This window comes from Lithobates pipiens, unplaced genomic scaffold (genome assembly GCF_037356315.1).
Source record: "Lithobates pipiens isolate NorthernLeopardFrog02 unplaced genomic scaffold, aLitPip1_a1.2 Scaffold_3, whole genome shotgun sequence".
NCBI classification, from domain to species: domain Eukaryota; kingdom Metazoa; phylum Chordata; class Amphibia; order Anura; family Ranidae; genus Lithobates; species Lithobates pipiens.
The window spans coordinates 213,654,398-213,672,556 of NW_027507790.1; the positions used below are offsets into that span (position 1 = coordinate 213,654,398).

Sequence of the window (18,159 nt, forward strand, 5' to 3'; positions counted from 1 at the left end):
AATGGCGGGTACTGCAGAGTATTGGGGGTTACTGCAGAGTAATGGGGGGTACTGCAGAGTAATGGCAGGGTACTGCACTGCAGAGTAATGGCAGGGTACTGCAGAGTATTGGGGGTACTGCAGAGTAATGGCGGGTACTGCAGAGTAATGGCGGGTACTGCAGAGTATTGGGGGGTACTGCAGAGTAATGGGGGTTACTGCAGAGTAATGGGGGGTACTGCAGAGTAATGGGGGTTACTGCAGAGTAATGGGGGGTACTGCAGAGTAATGGCAGGGTACTGCACTGCAGAGTAATGGCAGGGTACTGCAGAGTATTGGGGGTACTGCAGAGCAATGGGGGTTACTGCAGAGTAATGGGGGGTACTGCAGAGTAATGGGGGTTACTGCATAGTATTGGGGGTACTGCAGAGTAATGGCGGGTACTGCAGAGTAATGGCGGGTACTGCAGAGTATTGGGGGGTACTACAGAGTAATGGCAGGGTACTGCAGAGTATTGGGGGTACTGCAGAGTAATGGCGGGTACTGCAGAGTATTGGGGGGTACTGCAGAGTAATGGGGGTTACTGCAGAGTAATGGGGGGTACTGCAGAGTAATGGCAGGGTACTGCACTGCAGAGTAATGGCAGGGTACTGCAGAGTATTGGGGGTACTGCAGAGTAATGGCGGGTACTGCAGAGTAATGGCGGGTACTGCAGAGTATTGGGGGGTACTGCAGAGTAATGGGGGTTACTGCAGAGTAATGGGGGGTACTGCAGAGTAATGGGGGTTACTGCAGAGTAATGGGGGGTACTGCAGAGTAATGGCAGGGTACTGCACTGCAGAGTAATGGCAGGGTACTGCAAAGTAATGGCAGGGTACTGCAGAGTATGCACTGGTATTGCAGAGTATTGGCAGGGAATTGAGGAGTTAAATTCGGTGAGCAGCGATGTGGGCACTGCAGATGCAGCCCACATCGGTGCTGACACCGATCTCTTTCCCCTCCGCTGTACCGATCGGTACAGAGAGGGGAGGGAGGAACAGGCGTCATAACATGACGCCGGTTTGTTTCCAAGTGATCACTCCGTCATTTGACGGAGCAATCACGTGGTAAACGGCCGCTATGAGCGGCCGTTTACCGTGATCCGTGATGCGACCCGGCGGTCACGGATGCTCTCGAGTGCGCACACCTCGGGGCACGCGAGAGCAGAATTCTGGGAGGCCGTTAATTAACGGCCTCTCAGAGTTAAACAACCCCCCTGAAGCCGTTAATCGGCAATGGGCAGTTGTTAAGTGGTTAAAGCTAGATCACTAGCTATATAGGTGAGGTGAATATAGTGGTGTATACTGCAGTCAGGGCACAGACAACAACCACTACACAGCAGCAAGATAGGAAATCAGCCAAAAACGATTGGTGTGTACTGTGTTGAAGGTACACAGAACACCCACTGCTTCAGATGCTAAGTAACACACTACACGAAGCCGCCTCAAAGGCGGCCTTATATAGTGTGGGGCGTGCACTACACAGCCTGAGCTATGATTGGCCACAGGCAGGATGCCTGTGGCCAATCATGGCTCTCCTCGCTGCCGGCGCTGCGATTGGCCAAGCATGCGGGGTCACAGTGCATGCTTGGCCAATCATGGGGCAGCAATGCACTGCGCCACCGCAGTGCATTAGGTCCGCGCGCGCGTCACTCGAATTTTGACGCGAACGGCCCAAACGTTCGCAATTCGCCGAACGGCCGAACAGCCAATGTTCGAGTCGAACGTACGTTCGACTCGAACACGAAGCTCATCCCTAATCCAGAGCAAATTATTACAATGGCTACTGTATATTTAAATATTCAAAAACATTATTGGTATCTATTTTCATTTTTGAAATTTACCGGTAGCTGCTGCATTTCCCACCCTAGGCTTATACTCGAGTCAATAACTTTTTTCCAGCTTTTAGTGGTAAAATTAGGTGCCTCGGCTTATATTCGGGTCGGCCTATACTCGAGTATATACGGTACTTTATAATTGTATTAATAATTGACAAGATAATAAAAAGAGACATATATGCCTACAATGTCTCTAATATACAAATACAGCCACAAATTGTTACAGTAGACCAACATCTATACAGATACAATAAGTACTCTCCTAGGTATCCCACCAGCAACGTGTCAATCTCGCCACCGAAGGCGGCGACATTGACCTCCTGTGCTAGTCCCATCTACCTGGAGCCGCATTCAAAATGAAAGGACTTTTCTCCGTGTGCGGGAAAGTCTGTTCATTTCAAAAGTCCGGCGGACTAGCACACACGCGGCCAGATGTGCAAGTCCGGCGGACAATCTTTGAATCAAAACTACTTTCTAAGTCCGCCGGACTTTTGGGGAAAAAAAGTCCGCCAGAGCCTACACACAGGTGAAATGTGCGGCAGACTCTGGTGCACCGAACCAAGTCTGCCGGATAGTTTGATCACGTGTACGCGGCATAGGAATGGTGCTACATCTTAACCAAAAATGGCCAGTATAGTGCTGGAGGGCCTTTTCTCCACAGGTCATGGCTGTAAGATTGTTTTAAGCGTACCATTCTTTTTCCCTCCCTTTTTTTGTTGCTGGGGACATCCTATTTAGATGACTTCTATACATATAGGTGGCCCCTTTGGTAGGCTTCTTGTTATTCACTCCATTTTCTCTACGTTGTACTGCAACCTTGTGGGGTTATACTGGCCATTGGGACCACTGGATATTCCCCTGCACACTAAACAGATGCAGAACCTCCTATTAATGAAGATCTTTTGGATTGTGAGTTATTATACCTGGTGTACAATTTAATACTGTATATATGGACCCGGGTCTACAGTATATCCATAACAGGAGGTTTGCCCTGTCAGCAGGGGATAGTAATGATTGTTGTCTAGGGGATACCACACACTCTGCTACTTGTTTTTATTGAATTGGATTCTAACCTTTGTATCCAATAAAATGTTAATATTTTGATAATAGTGTTGTTGTGAGTCCTTGTTCTTGAGGTTTTGAGCACCTAAAAAATCCATATTCTCTTCCTCTTTCTTGTTTTCTGAAAAACATTGACCACAATGGGACATTCATCCATCTGTGCTGTTTTGCGTGGATCAAAAAATCTGCTTTTGTTCAGCCCACAGGCTGAATTAAAAATATCACCCATTACCTTCAAGGGAGACACCTTTGCTTAAGACTCCAAGCTTCTCCCTGCCCATCCATCACCTTCAAGGCGGATGCCTCCCTGTCCACTCTCCACCTTTAGGGGGACACGACTTAGACTTAGATCCTAAGGGGTTTATTTTAAACAATGTTAGATGAATGTGACAAGCATTTGCTTAGTCCTCACAAACTATAGGTGCTTCTACCTCCCGCTGTATCCCACAACTGTTCCTCAGTGCCCAAGCTGAGGAAGCTGAACCTTTGCCCAAGTCAAACATCAAAGAAAGCTGGCACCACAGTTCAATCTCTGCAAACATGTTTGCAGAGATTACACCGTGGTGCCAATTTTCTTTGATATTTTGCTTAATACAGTTATTTCTAAAGATGTCAGCCCCATCTTATAGCTATAATGTGGTATTTTTTTCAGATTGAGGTATTTTAGGAAAAATGCTGCATTATGGCCACTAGATGGAGGTGATGATCATAGGAAATCAACACGGCAAGCAAAACATTCTCAGAATTTGTGAGGACTGGGTGAATGCTTGTGACATTAGCCCATCTATTTTCTCATAAATAGACCCCTAAGTGTTCCCCTGCCCACTCACCACATTAATTCCTTCCCACACAGCCCCTGCTTCCCTTTAACAGGCTCTGTACACCCTGGAAGGATTGGTAATCATGTCGCCACTGTGATTGGCTTTCCCAGTGGTCACAAAATAGAGAGCTGGTCCCATGGGTCACTGATCAATTGTGGGGACCAAGAGCTGTCTTCAACAGCGTGGAGAGCATGCTCTCAGCACAGAAACATCGGCCACCCAGTGACATGTATGGCATTAATAAAGGACAACTCCCTTAGCTAAGTCTAATGCCGCGTACACACTACTGGACTTTTTTCGACGGACTAGGTCCGACGGTCTTCCTGATGGACTTTCGGCAGAGTTCGGAAGGACTTTCTGAATGAACGGACTTAGCCACACACAAGCACACCAAAGTCCGGCTGATTCGAACGTGATGACGTACGACCGGACTAGAATAAGGAAGTTCATAGCCAGTAGCCAATAACTGCCCTAGCGTCTGTTTTCGTCCGCTGGACTAGCATACAGACAAACTGATTTTTTCGACCGGACTTTGAAACATTTTTTAAATCTAAAGTCTGTCTGATTTTTAGACAGCAAAGGTCCGATGAAGCCCACACACGTTCGAATTGTCCAGCGGATTCGTTGCGTCGGACCTAGTCTGTCGAAAAGTCCGGTCGTGTGTATGCGACATAAGAAGCATCTTCCCTGAAGTTGGTTAGTGAGTGAAATACAATGGGACACAGAAGTTTGCTGCAGACTGCATGCAGCCTTCATGACACTTTTTGATCCATCTGAAAGCACTAAACATTTGCTTTATCTTGAATGAAATAAAGTCTACTGTACCTGGATAATCCTCAGAGACATGTACCGAATATGCAACACTGCAAAACAAAAGAGAAACCAGAATATTACTATAAATCATATATGTGATTTATGATTTATAATTTACATGTATAAAATATATACTACAAACCATAAAAATATTTTTACATTACATTACTGACCTCCGGATTTTAGAGGAGTAATTTCCATAAATTTAACAAGAAATGTAGGCCATAAATGGAATAATGTACACAATTTTCTTGCATTAAAGATATTATTAAGGGATACTTTGAAGATCTATGATTTAGTAGAAGCCATCAAAGTGTGTTTCTGTGATTTCTCTGCTAGACGTTATGCCTCCCAGATTTCTGAGATGGAAAAAGGGGACATATTTCAAAGAATCCCAATCATAAAGGGTGATACCACTTTTGCTAAAAACAAAGCCAAAAAAAAATAAAATAAAACTAAAACCCAAACGTTTGCTGTAAAAACTGCCAAAAAGGGGTTAATTTACTAAAACTGGTGCAGTTCTGCATGGTAGCCAATCAGCTGCTACCGTTAGTTTGTTCAATTAAGCTTTGACAAAAAAACCTGGAAGCTGATTGGTTTCTGTACAGAGCTGCACCAACTTTTGCACTCTCCATTTCAGTAAATCGAGTGCATCCGCTGCACAGCGGGGGTGCCAATGCTCATGACTGGTGGTCGCGATGACTGCCAGCCATGAGCGATCATGGGCACAAGAGGCAGAACAGGGATGTGTATATGTAAACACACACATCCCTGTTCTGTGAGGAGAGGAAAGAGAGATTGTGAGTTCCTACGAGCTGGGAACCACAATCCCTCATCTCCTATAGTCAGTGCCATCCCCCACAGTTAGAACACACACCTAGGGAACACAGTTAACCCCTTGATCGCCCCCTGGTGTTAATCCCTTCCCTGCTAGTGACATTTATACAGTAATCAGTGCATTTTTATAGCACTGATCCTTGTATAATTGTCAATCAATCAAAAAATGTGTCAAAAGTGTTTGATGTGTCAACCATAATGTTGCAGTTTCGATAAAAAATGCAGAACGCCGCCATTACTAATAAAAAAAAATAATAATAAAAATGCCATAAATGTATCCCCTATTTTGTAGATGTTATAACTTTTGCACAAACCAATCAATATACGCTTTTTGCAATTTTTATTACCAAAAATATGTAGAAGAATACATATCGTCCAAAACTGAGAATAAAATTTGCTTTTAAAAAAAAAAAAAAAAAATGGGGCTATTTATTATAGCAAAAAGTACAGGCATACCCCGCTTTTAAGTACACAATGGGGTTTATTTACTGAAGCTGGAAAGTGCAAAATCAGGCTCACTTCTGCATAGAAACCAATGAGCTTCTAACCCCAGATTGTTCAATTAAGCTTTGGTAATAAAACCTGGAAGCTCATTGGTTTCTATGCAGAAGGGAGCGTGATTTTGCACTTTCTAGCTTTAGTAAATAAACCCCATTGCGTACTTAAAAGGGGGGTATGCCTGTACAAAATATTGTGTTTGTTTGTTTATAGCGTAAAAAATAAAAATCACATATATGATCAAATACCACCAAAAGAAGACTCTATTTGTGGGGAAAAAAGGACGTCAATTTTGTTTGAATACAGCGTCCTGCGACCACGCAATTGTCAGTTAAAGCAACACAGTGCTGTATCGTAAAAAAAATGGCTTGGTCATTGAGCAACCAAATCTTCCGGGGCTGAAGTGGTTAAGGTACTTGTCCATAATGCACACAATATTGTCCAGTTACAGTACAGATCTACTACACTAAATTCTGGTTTAATGTGATCTAGATAATAGGACCAAACTACCAGAGGCTCCTGCAGGGGTAGCGCCACGCAATGGGAAGTCAAGGGGAAAAGGAGAGGTTCGGAAGCTCAAAGAGGACATTACAAAGAGGCGGAAAACACAGTAAACACATGAAAAATAGATGACAGGGCCATTAAGTACTGGATATGTACTGATTATTTTTGGAGCATAAGGAGATCATTTAGGGTCACAAAATGTATAATGGAAATGTATATATTAGTGTATCTGAGCTACTACAAATAACAGCTAAAGAATTCTTTATTCACATTGAATATTCCAAACATCCAGCTAGTGTAGACAATAACCTTTTCTCCTCCATTAAGTTACACTGACACATAATCAGACTATAATGATCTGACTGCCATAAAGGCTGTTTCAATTATCAACCTCATAAAGCGGAAGTAAAATATGACATTCCAATCTTTTGGTTGCCCTACCTATAAAATGTTGTTTGTTGATAGAAGCACTTGGTGAGTTTTAACTACAATAACAAAATCCTGAATTTTATGTGAGCGAAAGTTAACAGAACAGAAAACTGTATGAACTACTTCAACATAAAAAAAAGAACAAAAAAAACATAAAAAAAAAATAAAAAATAGCATTCAAGACATAAGGGAGTTAAAGAGTTAAGAAAATTTGAAATTCTAAGATTTTATTAACATGCTGTGCTTGAAAGCATGCCATCTCAAAAACGCAAGATTTTATTCGCCATGTTCACTAGCCCTAGGGAGTAGTATTAAGTCCTGGGTTTCTATGTGCTTTCTAATGCTAGTTATGAGCTCCAACTCTCTCCTCCTTCCATGGCCAACCCAACAACATCTATGAAGGAGATGGCTGCCGTAGCTTGTCTCAGCTGTGAACACTTTCCCAAGACAAGCAATGGCAGGAGGAATGCAAAGAGAAGTGTCAGCCTCTTCATTCTTCTTGCCATTACTTGTCTCAAAGCCAAGATGGGTTGCAGTTATGAATCAGGCATCTCCTTCATTGCAGGAGGGGACGGGGAGAAGGTCGGACCTCATAACCAGAGTTGGAGAACACCTGATAACATGGTTCTATGAGTACTTTGCTACATAGGTGACAGAACTGTGAAATAAAAATGACGATAGATATTCTTCAACCCTTTCCAGCTGGCGGGAGACATCTCTGGCTGTCACAGTGATCATGTGGTCAGAGAGACCGCCCCACCAACTCTTGATGGAAAGCAATAACCAGGAGCTGTCAGCCACTGTGCTGGAGGCACCAAGTGAACACTCTCCAAGCAGAAACAAGGGGCACTAGATGTATGTATGTATGTACACTATATTACCAAAAGTATTAGGATGCCTGCTTTTACATACATATGAACTTTAATGGCATCCCAGTCTTAGGTCAAAGGGTTCAATATTGAGTTGTCCCACCCCTTGCAGCTATAACAGCTTCAACTTTTCTGGGAAGGCTGTCCACAAGGTTTGGAATGTGTCTATGGGAATGTTTGACCATTCTTCCAGAAGCGCATTTGTGAGGCCAGACACTGATGTTTTATGAGAAGGCCTGGCTCGCAGTCTCCGCTGTAGTTCATCCCAAAGGTGTTCTATCGGGTTGAAGTCAGGACTCTGTGCAGGCCAGTCAAGTTCCTCCATCCCAAACTCGTTCATCCATGTCTTTGTGGACAAAAAGTCCGGTGTCCCAATACTTTTGGTAATATAGTGTATGTCAGCCCAGCGTTAAGATCTTAGCGCTATGCTGCCACATATGTGTGTATGGTTGGTGTTGAGGGGTTAAACCGGGGGGGGGGGTAATCATTTTTATTTTACAAAGAGCTAATTTAGTTCCAATGGAGCTCAGGCACACCTCTCCAGAATACCCCAAACTGTGCAAGGTGACTCGGGGTGGAAACAAAGTAGGGTTGGAGCTGATGGAATAGGATTGGTCAGTTTAGGAGAATGGGGTTTGGTTTAGAAGTATTAAGGCTGTCCATTTTTCAGCGGAATAGTCTGTCCCTCCCTCCTACCCTGGCTTCAAGGTTTAGGGAGTTGGAATAGTTTAGTGCAGTGGTTCTCAACTCCTGTCCTCACTTCCTGTCCTGATGGCAACAGTTTCACTAGAAAGGAAGTTGGGGAATATCTACAACAGACTGAAATAAAAAATAAATATTTCGTATTTCTGTCTGTTATTTGGAGAGAAACTAAGGGCAACCCCTGCTAATACCTCAATAGAGGGGAAAAAATCTCAGTACCCAAATATTGAACAATTGACATATAAAAAATGTTAAGTTTTATTTATACAAAAAGTATTAACATTTAATACATTTGTATATATAAAACTTACATTTTTTATATGTCATTTGTTCAATATTTGGGTACCAAGATAGAAAAAAAAAATTTCTCTACTGAGGGCTTAGCAGGGATTGCCCTTAGTTTCTCTCCATGTACACTATATTGTCAAAAGTATTAGGACACCTGCCTTTAATGGCATCCCAGTCTTATGCCCTGTACACAAGGTAAGACTTTCTGACGGAAAATGTGCTATCAGCTATCTGCTCCTCACTAGGAAGCACGAGGAGAGGTTTGTTTACACTTACCTCTCCTCGTTCCTCAGCTCTGTGACCCGATCGCAGGACACCGGCGGCAATCGGGTCCGTAGGTCCTGCGACCGCGGTCACGGAGCTCGGGACCGGCGCACGGCTGGGCACTTAAAGGGCAACGTACCTGTACGTGCTTGTGCCCAGCCATGCCATTCTGCCGATCTACATCGGCGTGAAGCGGTCCTTAAGCGGTTAAGCAGATCATACATTATGTAGTTTTCTTTATTTCCACCATGGTTAGAAGGAAAGAAAACTGCTTGATTCATCTACACAGGTCGACTTGTATACAACCAAGGTGCCCATACATGGATTGTAATTCTGCCAGTCCCTGCTGAACTGGCCGAATTCTGATCCACATATGGCCGGCTATAGGAGCAGAGTCCATCTCTGGCAGATCAACAGATAACATTCTCTACCTGCAGGGTTTTTAAAGTGGAACTAAACCCTCATATCCTTTATAGCCAAGAAAGCTACCATTTGGGCTCTGGTTGACCTGCAGTTGCCATGGTGCTGCATATGTGACAACAGCTATTTGATGACTTAACAGCTCTGGTGGGAATACAAGCAACTGTGACAGTTATACAAGGCATGTCCTGAATGTGACTACTTTAGGAAACAGTGAAATTGATGAGTGTAGTTCCACTTTAACCACTTCAGCCCCGGAAGATTGTATCCCTTTCCTGACCAGAGCACTTTTTGCGATTCGGCACTGCACTGCTTTAACTGACAATTGCGCGGTCGTGCAACGTTGCACCCAAACAAAATTTATGTCCTTTTTTTCCCACAAGTAGAGCTTTCTTTTGGTGGTATTTGATCACCTCTGCGGTTTTTATTTTTTGCACTATAAACAAAAAACAGCGACAATTTTGAAAAAAACACAATATTTTTTACTTTTTGCTATAATAAATATCCCCAAAAATATAAAAAAAAAATATTTTTTTCTTCAGTTTAGGCCGATATGTATTCTCCTTCTACATATTATTGTTAAAAAAAAAATCACAATAAGCGTATATTGATTGGTTTGCGCAAAAGTTATAGAGTCTACAAAATAGGTGATAGTTTTATGGCAGTTTTATTATTCTTTTTTTTCACTAGTAATGGCAGCGATCTGCAATTTTTATTGGGACTGCGACATTATGGCAGACGCATCAGGCACTTTTGACCAATTTTTTTGACCATTGGCAGTTATACAGCGATCAGTGCTTTAAAATGCACAGATTAGTGTAAAAATGTCCCAAGAGATGGTTGTGCATGAAAACCCCAGTAGATCAGCAGTTTTTGAAATACTCAGACCAGCCTGACTGGCACCAACAACCATGCCACGTTCAAAATCACTTAAATCCCCCTTTCTTCTCCATTCTGATGCTCGGTTTGACTTCAGCAAGTCACCATTACCACGTCTATATGCCTAAATACATTGAGTTGCTTCCATGTAACTGGCTGATTAGCAATTTGTGTTACCAAACAATTGAACAGGTGTACCTAATAAGTGGCCGGAGGTGAGTGTACTTACAGTTTTTCCTTTTTACTTACAGCACAGGATCATTTTAATAGGGCAGCGTGAAGTTTAGCCCTTTAAAACACTAACTTACGGTATATGAACCAATATTTTTAATCATCAGAACCCAGGGCACGGATTGGCTTATGTGGGTTTTGGCACTTTGTGTTGCATTTTCAGTATAGCTGACATTCTATATTTCATCCGGTGCTAACTAAAATTGTTTTTTGGATCATCTCAAACTTCTTGGAATACACAGATCAGAGTATGCTGCTGCTCAGTAGATTAAAAGAAAGAAATGGTGAGACTCTAAAATGTTAGACCTCTTTATGACATAAAGCAGAAAGCAGGCAAACAGTCATTCTTCAATCCTGTATTTTGACATGAGAAGTCTTGAAAGCACAGCAGGGAATCAAATACAATTTCCTTCTAATCTGTCAGCAGCAACGTGAAGCCTAAACATTACAGATCTTGTCAAACCACCCCACGCTATCGGAAAACTGATAGCGGTTATCAACAGGTCAGCTTGGGGAACAAAGGACAAAGCAAGATGATGCTGTGCTTCTAGGCATGCTACACTCCCATAGAGACATAGACATATTGGCCTGACAATGCAGCATATGAGGTCCACAAAACTCCCATAATCAAAGTAGGAGACCACAAGTTACAGAGTAAAAATGATATCCCACCCAAAAAGGTCCAACGGACATAAGTCAATATTCACCATATACAATGTGTATTATAAAAGGGAATATAGAGATTTTAGCTATACACAGACAACAGATTTGTCTAATGTAAATTATCTTATCAATGTGAATTATCTTTTTTAAATGCCCTTGTATATTCCTATGTGATCTTTATGTTTGTGAGCTGAGCATTTCATTAGCAAACACAAACACAACCTTAAGAGAAAACATATGTTAATTAATATTAAAATAAGTGTTTTCTCCATGTTGGGTGAAGTAATTGGTACAATAAATATTATTCAGAGGTGGTTACGGATTCCCTTTATCTATTGCACCTGTGTATTAACTTGTCTATTCCCCTAGTTAGCTAGTCTATTAAAACTTTAATCACATGTTACTGTTGGTATCACTATAATACAAGGTTAGCTATGAAACCAAGCACACTTCTTAATAAAACAAAGTCTTATTTATTTCCCAAGAAAATAGGAAAACGCTAACATGAAAATACTTAAGAAAGATATTACAAAGCATATAACAGAACATATAATACAAGAACATCAAAGACACTTATCACACTTATCGTCTCCTCAGCTAGACTCAAAATGACAGAAAGGGAGCCATGCGGCTCAGAGAGCCACCAAGCTTCAGCCAAGAGCAAAAAGGGTAGAGACAGAGGAGGCTCTCTGACTCATTCAGTCCTTTTATACTTCAATCATACACCATCCAGACCCAACACCATTGCCATCCCATCTAGACTTTTTACGAATCACAGTACTTATGGGGATTATATTACTGTCCATCCTGCTGTATTGGCTTCTAGGGGCAGAATTGTCCATGTCTATGTATCCTGGTCAATCTTCAATGCCTTTGAACTTTTGATCTTCTGTAGCAGGACATTCATCAATCATACTTTCAGCTATGGTCCCTTTCATGCTTGTGTTATAACAACAGACGGTCCCGAGCCTCAATGGAGGCCTGATCTGCTACAAAGCTTTGATGTGCAACTTGTTACATTCCAGACCTGGTATCAACCAGTAAGAACGTCAGACCTTTACCCTTTATAGCCATGGAACTGCAAGTATCAGCATGGCTGATCTTTGGGAATAGGAAACAGATATGTCACGGATCTATGACAGATCCAATTCAAACTCAGGATAATACCAAAACACTGTTACCAATAAGAGCAGAAACATTGACAGAGAAACTCCAGAAATATGACATTAGACCATGTTGTCTTTCAACATTGGGTATATCTACAGTGGGTATAGAAAAGAATTACACCCTTTAAAATAAATCACATGTTGTTGCTTTGCAGCCAGAAATATAGACAAACACAGTTTTTTTTTAGTTTTTTTATCCAGCTGTATTTACTAGTGCAACTTATAACATCCAAGCTAAAGATTTAACACCAACATGTCAGAAAAAAAAAATAACATTAATTTGGAAGAAGGAACAGTTGAAGAAGAGTAGCAGAGAAACATCCCAAGAACAAGATATTACCACCTCCATGCTTTACTGTAGGAATGTTGTTATTTGGATGGTGAGCTTTATTGGATTTCCATCAGACATATCGTTTGATGTTGAGGCCAAATAATAAAATTTTAGTCTTATCTGACCGCCTTAACCACTCCCCACCTTCCGGCGTTGATCGGCTTTTCCTCGCTCGTATCTGACAGACACGAGTAGAGGAGAGCTGATCAGCGGCTCTCCTGACAGGGGGGGGGGGTCTGTGCTGATTGGATGCCCACCCAGGACCACCAGGATGTGGCCAGGCCCACCAGCGATGGCCACCACACTGGCCACCAGGTATTCCACCCTAGACCACAAGGGAAATGCCAATCAGTGCCCAGGCAGCTGCCAATCAGTGCCCATCCCCAATGCCTGCCAGTGCCATCGGTGATGCCTAACAACGCCATCAGTGCCACATATCAGTTCCCATCAGTGCCATGTATCAGTGCCCAGCAGTGCTGCCTATCAGTGACCATCAGTGCCCAGCAGTGCCGCCTATCAGTGCCACCCATAAGTACCCATCAGTGCAGCCTTTCAGTGCCCATCAGTGTTGCTTATCAGTGCCACCCATGAGTGCCCATCAGTGCCGCCTATCAATACACATCAGTTCTGCATATCAGTGCCACCCATCAGGGCCGTCTACCAGTGCCCATCAGTGTTTCCTATCAGTGCCCATCGTCAGTACCCATCAGTTCCACCTCATCGGTGCCGCCTCATCAGTGCCCATCAGTGAAGGAGAAAACGTACTTATTTACAAAATTTTATAACAGAAACAAAATAAAAACTTTTTTTTAATTTGTTTAGCAAAAACAATGCAGTGGTGATCAAATACCACCAAAAGAAAGCTCTATTTGTGGGAACAAAATAATAAAAATTCTGTACAGTGTAGCATGACCGTGCAATTGTCATTTAAACAGTGACAGGCTGGAAGCAGAAAATTGGCCTGGGCAGGAAGGGGGTGTAAGTGCCCCGTATTGAAGTAGTTAAACTCACCTTAAAGATTCTGAGGCCTCATGGAAAAAAAGTGTTATGGTCAGATGAGAATAAAATTGAATTATTTGGCCTCAACATTAAATGATATGTCTGGCAGAAATCCAATACAGCTCACCATCCAAATAAAACCATTCCTACAGTAAAGCATGGAAGTGGTAATATCCTGTTATGGGGTTGTTTCTCTGTAGCGGGGACTGGAGCAGTTGTCAGGATAGAAGGAAAAATGCATGGGGCAAAATACCATCAATTTCTTGAGGAAAATCTGCTGCCCTTTGCCAGAAAGTTGTCAATGGTAAGAAGGTTTACCTTCTAATGTGACAATGACCCAAAGCACATAGCAAAAATGAACTAGGTGAATGTCCTTGCATGGCTTAGTCAGAGCCCAGACTTAACCCCCATTGATGATCTGTGGAATGACTACAGTCCACAAATAGTCACCATCAAATTTAACTGAACTTGAGCAGTTCTGAAGAGAAGAGTGGGCAAATATTGCAAATGAGACCTATACCAACAGACTAAAGGCTGGATTTAAAGCAAAAGGTGTTTTAACAAAATACTGACACAAAGACCCCTTTCACACCAGGGCATTCTGCAAGCGCTATAGCGTTAGAAATAACGCCTGCAATCCGCCAGAAAGAAGTTGCACCATTGTGTGTAGTGTGAAAGGCCGGGGGGTTTCACACTACAGCGGTGCACTGGCAGGACGTCAGGGAAAAAGTCCTGCCAGCAGCTTCTTTGGAGCGGTGAAGGAGCGGTGTGTTTACCGCTCCTCCACCGCTGCTCCCCATTGAAATCAATGGGGTAGCGCTGTAATACTGCCGGCAAAATGCCGCTATTGCGGCGTATTGCCGGCGTTTTTAACCCTTTCTCGGTCGCTAGCAGGGGGTAAAAGCGCCCCACAAGTGGCCGAAATGCGCTGCAAATCCGCCGCAAATTCGGCGGTAGAACACCGCTAAAAATAGCGCGTTTTATCGCCCACGCTATGGGCGGTGTGGTGTGAAAGGGGTGAAAGGGAGTGATTGTTTTCCCAACTCAGTGATTTTGTTTTTGAATTTTTTTATTTTCTTCTGACATGTTGGTGTTACATTTTTCACTTGGCTGTTACAAGTTGTTAGAAGAACAAAAATGGTCTCTGTCTTCATTTCAGGCAGCAAAGCAATTTTAAAGGGGGTGATTCTTTACTTTACCCACCGTATATATTATATAGAACCTCTAGAACCTGAGGTGTTTTAAGATGGAGATCAAAATGGTCTATATACTAAAATAACTCCAAAAGATTAGTGAACTGACCCTAAAGATGTAATCCCCCCTCCCCGCTTCCCCCAGGCATTGCCCTACTTCATGCGGCTTTGTGGTGGTAAATTGCCTTTTTAGTATGCTATGTGGTTAGATAGGAATTCCCAAACAAGATCATATAGTAAATGCATGTCTGGTATATACAGGTTGTTAAACTAAAACAAAAATCAATTGGTGTTTATCACATATTGGATCCTGGAAGAAAACTATCAAATGCATTACAGAAACCAGGCCTAGTGCGTGTGCTTTGCACTTCTTGGGGTAAATACACACAGCGCTATGAAAATACAGCAAATAGTATGCAGGATTTTGCATGGCAGAAGCTGAGTAAAAAGTGGCATGCCAACTGTATGCATATAACATTTGAGCAACATTTGCATGCCACAGCATAAACTGTCCTATTGCTAGGATGTGGTTTGCTTCTCAAGGAATCCACCTAGACTTCTTCGTTGCTAGGATGCAGGTGACTGTTGCTGCCTAGCATCCCACTGTTGCTATGATGCAGGCAGCTTCTCAAGGAAGACCCCTAACATCCCATATTTCTAGAACACAGGATGCTAGAACACAGTTGATAGGACTCTAGGCTATTGCCACCTAGCGTCCTATGTTGCTAGCATACAGGTAGATCTTGAAGGTAGCTGGCTTTCTGTTGCTAGGATGCAGGCGGCTCTTTGACTCTAATAAAGTACATTTGTGCTGTATGCTAAACACATGTAAAAGTTGGCACAAATCTTTACATGCATATAGCGTAAAATACGGTCCACACACATAATCTTAGATGCAGATTTTTAGATTCTTTTTAAACAGATCTGAATGTAGGACAAGTTTACTGATAGCAATGTTTTTTTTTTGTTTGTTTTTTTACCATGATCATGAGCCTTTAAGGTTTTTTCTAAAATATTTATTTGTCATTTTTTAGTTATGGTTAGTTGGAGGAAGTATTAAAGCTCATGTGAGGTTTTAATTTCAATGTCTGTGTCCCCACAGGGGGGATTCTCACTCTTGGCACTGGTACAAAAAGTGATGGGAGAATTGTCACAGGAAGAGGAGGTAAGGGAAATCATCTTATGGGAATCCCTGTTATGCTTGCTGACCAACTAAGAGGGTATTTTCTCTAAGACCCCTTTCGCACTGAGGCGGTTTTCAGGCGTTTTAGCGCTAGAAATAGCCTCTAAATAACGCCTGAAATCTGCATCAAATTCATTTCCGTGTGACTTTTCATACTGTGGTGCACTTGCGGGATGTTAGGAAAAGTCCTGATAGCAGCTTCTTGGGGGCAGTTTTGGAGCGCTGTATACAGCACTCCTAATATGCCCTGCCCAATTGAAATGAATGGGCAGCACTTTCAAAGTGCCTGAAAAGGGATTTGGAAGCGCCGCAACACAGGCGCTTTTAACCCCTACTTCGGCCGATAGCAGGAGTTAAAAGTGCCCTGCTAGCGACCGAAATGCGGCACTAAAACGAAAGGCGCTTTAATGTTAACGCGGCTGTGGCTAGGTGTGAAAGAGTTCTTACTGTAGAGACATTTCCTCTCATTTCCTGATGGATCTCTAGAACAGGAATTAAAGAGAAATCTACCTGGTGTGTAACAGAAAACAAAAAAACAATGACAGTCTTAGGCAATCCCTACTCCAACCCCCCCTCCCTTCTTCAGTAAGAAGGAAAATCTCCCAAATGGGGTCACAAGTTTTAACTCTTTCTCAAGCCAGCCATGCATGAGTCGAATTTGTGAAAGAATTTTCTTTAGAAAATCGTAACTAAGAATTCTCGTTTGAATTTCGCACCATTAGTGGGTTGCAGCAACGGCCGATTTTCGAATTTGAGTGATCAAGCATGGTGGAATTTTTTTGAGAAATTAACAAATTTATAATCCCTGATGGGAGAATTGTGCAAAAAATTTAATTGAAAAATAAATCAGCATGAGCTGTGACCTGGAAAGAAAAGAAGATTTTCGGCCACGAAAAATTATTTTCTGTAAGAACATGAGGTGAAATTGAAGGCTTGGTTAATCAAATTTCAAAATCAATGGTAGCACCATCGGGTCAGAAAACGCACAACATTTCTGATTTTTGCAAGAAAATTTGTTCGGAATTCCACCCATGTATATGGCCTGTATTACTTTATAAAAAGCTAAAAAAAAAATGCAATTGACCCAACAGTATTTATACTCAAGATCCCCAACAGAGGTTCCTGGCATTACTTGTGGAGAGTCTGTATCCAGGGCCAATCTCACACAGGTGATCATTGCATGAGCGATTACAGTACCTGTGAGAGGCCAAGATTAGATGTTGAAGGCAGTTGCCTCCCGTTGCTTTCGGGGCCACCTCCCGCAGCTAATAGAAAGGAACCCTCACTTGGTCCTCATGTGTAAGTGCTGTCGGGCCAATTCACATGTGTGAATGTGGCCTAAAGATAGCCATAGTTGGGTAGAATTTTAATAGAAAATTAGAAATAAAGAAAAAAATAGGAAATAAAGGTTCAAAGAAACTCATTTGATTTTCTAATCATTGGTGGGCCAAATCTCTGTTGGTTTTCAAATGCAGTGACTAGAAAATTCGAAGGAGCAGGATGGAATTTTTTTCTTGAGTCCATTCATTCCAAAATCAAATGCTAAAAGCAAACAAAATATTTTGAATGACAAAAGAATGTTCTGAGAATTATGGAATTCATTTTTGGTAAGAATTTTTATTTGAAATTCTATGCATTTATGGCCAGCCTTGTACAAATGTCATTTGGAGTAAAACACATAGCCGAGTATTATTCTGCAAAATTTTTTTATTGTGCATTAAAGAAGAAAACAAATAAAATTAGACATGCTATCTGCCAATAGAACTTAACCAAAAAGTGCATTCCATGCATCCAAAAATATAAAAAATATACTAAATCAAATCAATTGTTAACCTAAAAATAAAATAAAAGCCTCATGCATGTGTCCTGCTTCTTAATATAGGGGTTCAACAATGCCAAGAGTTGGTAAAAGCAGGGGTCCATCATCTGGAGATAATTCCGAAAATCATCCGGATTACTGTCCTGGAGCTCCCGCAGCAAAGGCATATGATATAATTGGTCACGATTAATAAATAAACCAATTTTTGGTCCAAGAAATCCTCCTCCTCCTCCTGTTCCTGGACTGGACTTGGGTCAAAGCAATAACTCCAAGGCCAATAATAAATAACATCAACTCCGATTTCTGATTCCGTAACATGGCTGGTTAACAAAC

The 18,159-nt window shown here is 42.1% G+C and overlaps 1 protein-coding gene and 1 long non-coding RNA gene across 4 annotated transcripts in view; one reads left to right on the plus strand and one right to left on the minus strand.

Moving 5' to 3' along the window:
- The window catches only part of PARP8 (poly(ADP-ribose) polymerase family member 8), a 452,966-nt gene that overhangs the window by 258,061 nt on the left and 176,746 nt on the right, over positions 1–18,159 (minus strand). For all 3 annotated transcript variants that reach the window (XM_077462768.1, XM_077462766.1, XM_077462767.1), the window contains exon 3: positions 4,564–4,601. In XM_077462768.1, the coding sequence (XP_077318894.1) occupies positions 4,564–4,601 (38 nt within the window). The remainder of the gene's footprint in view (positions 1–4,563; positions 4,602–18,159) is intronic.
- The window catches only part of LOC143940939 (uncharacterized), a 68,806-nt gene that overhangs the window by 23,147 nt on the left and 27,500 nt on the right, over positions 1–18,159 (plus strand). Inside the window, exon 2 of the long non-coding RNA XR_013263960.1 lies at positions 15,927–15,989. This is a non-coding gene — a long non-coding RNA (uncharacterized LOC143940939). The remainder of the gene's footprint in view (positions 1–15,926; positions 15,990–18,159) is intronic.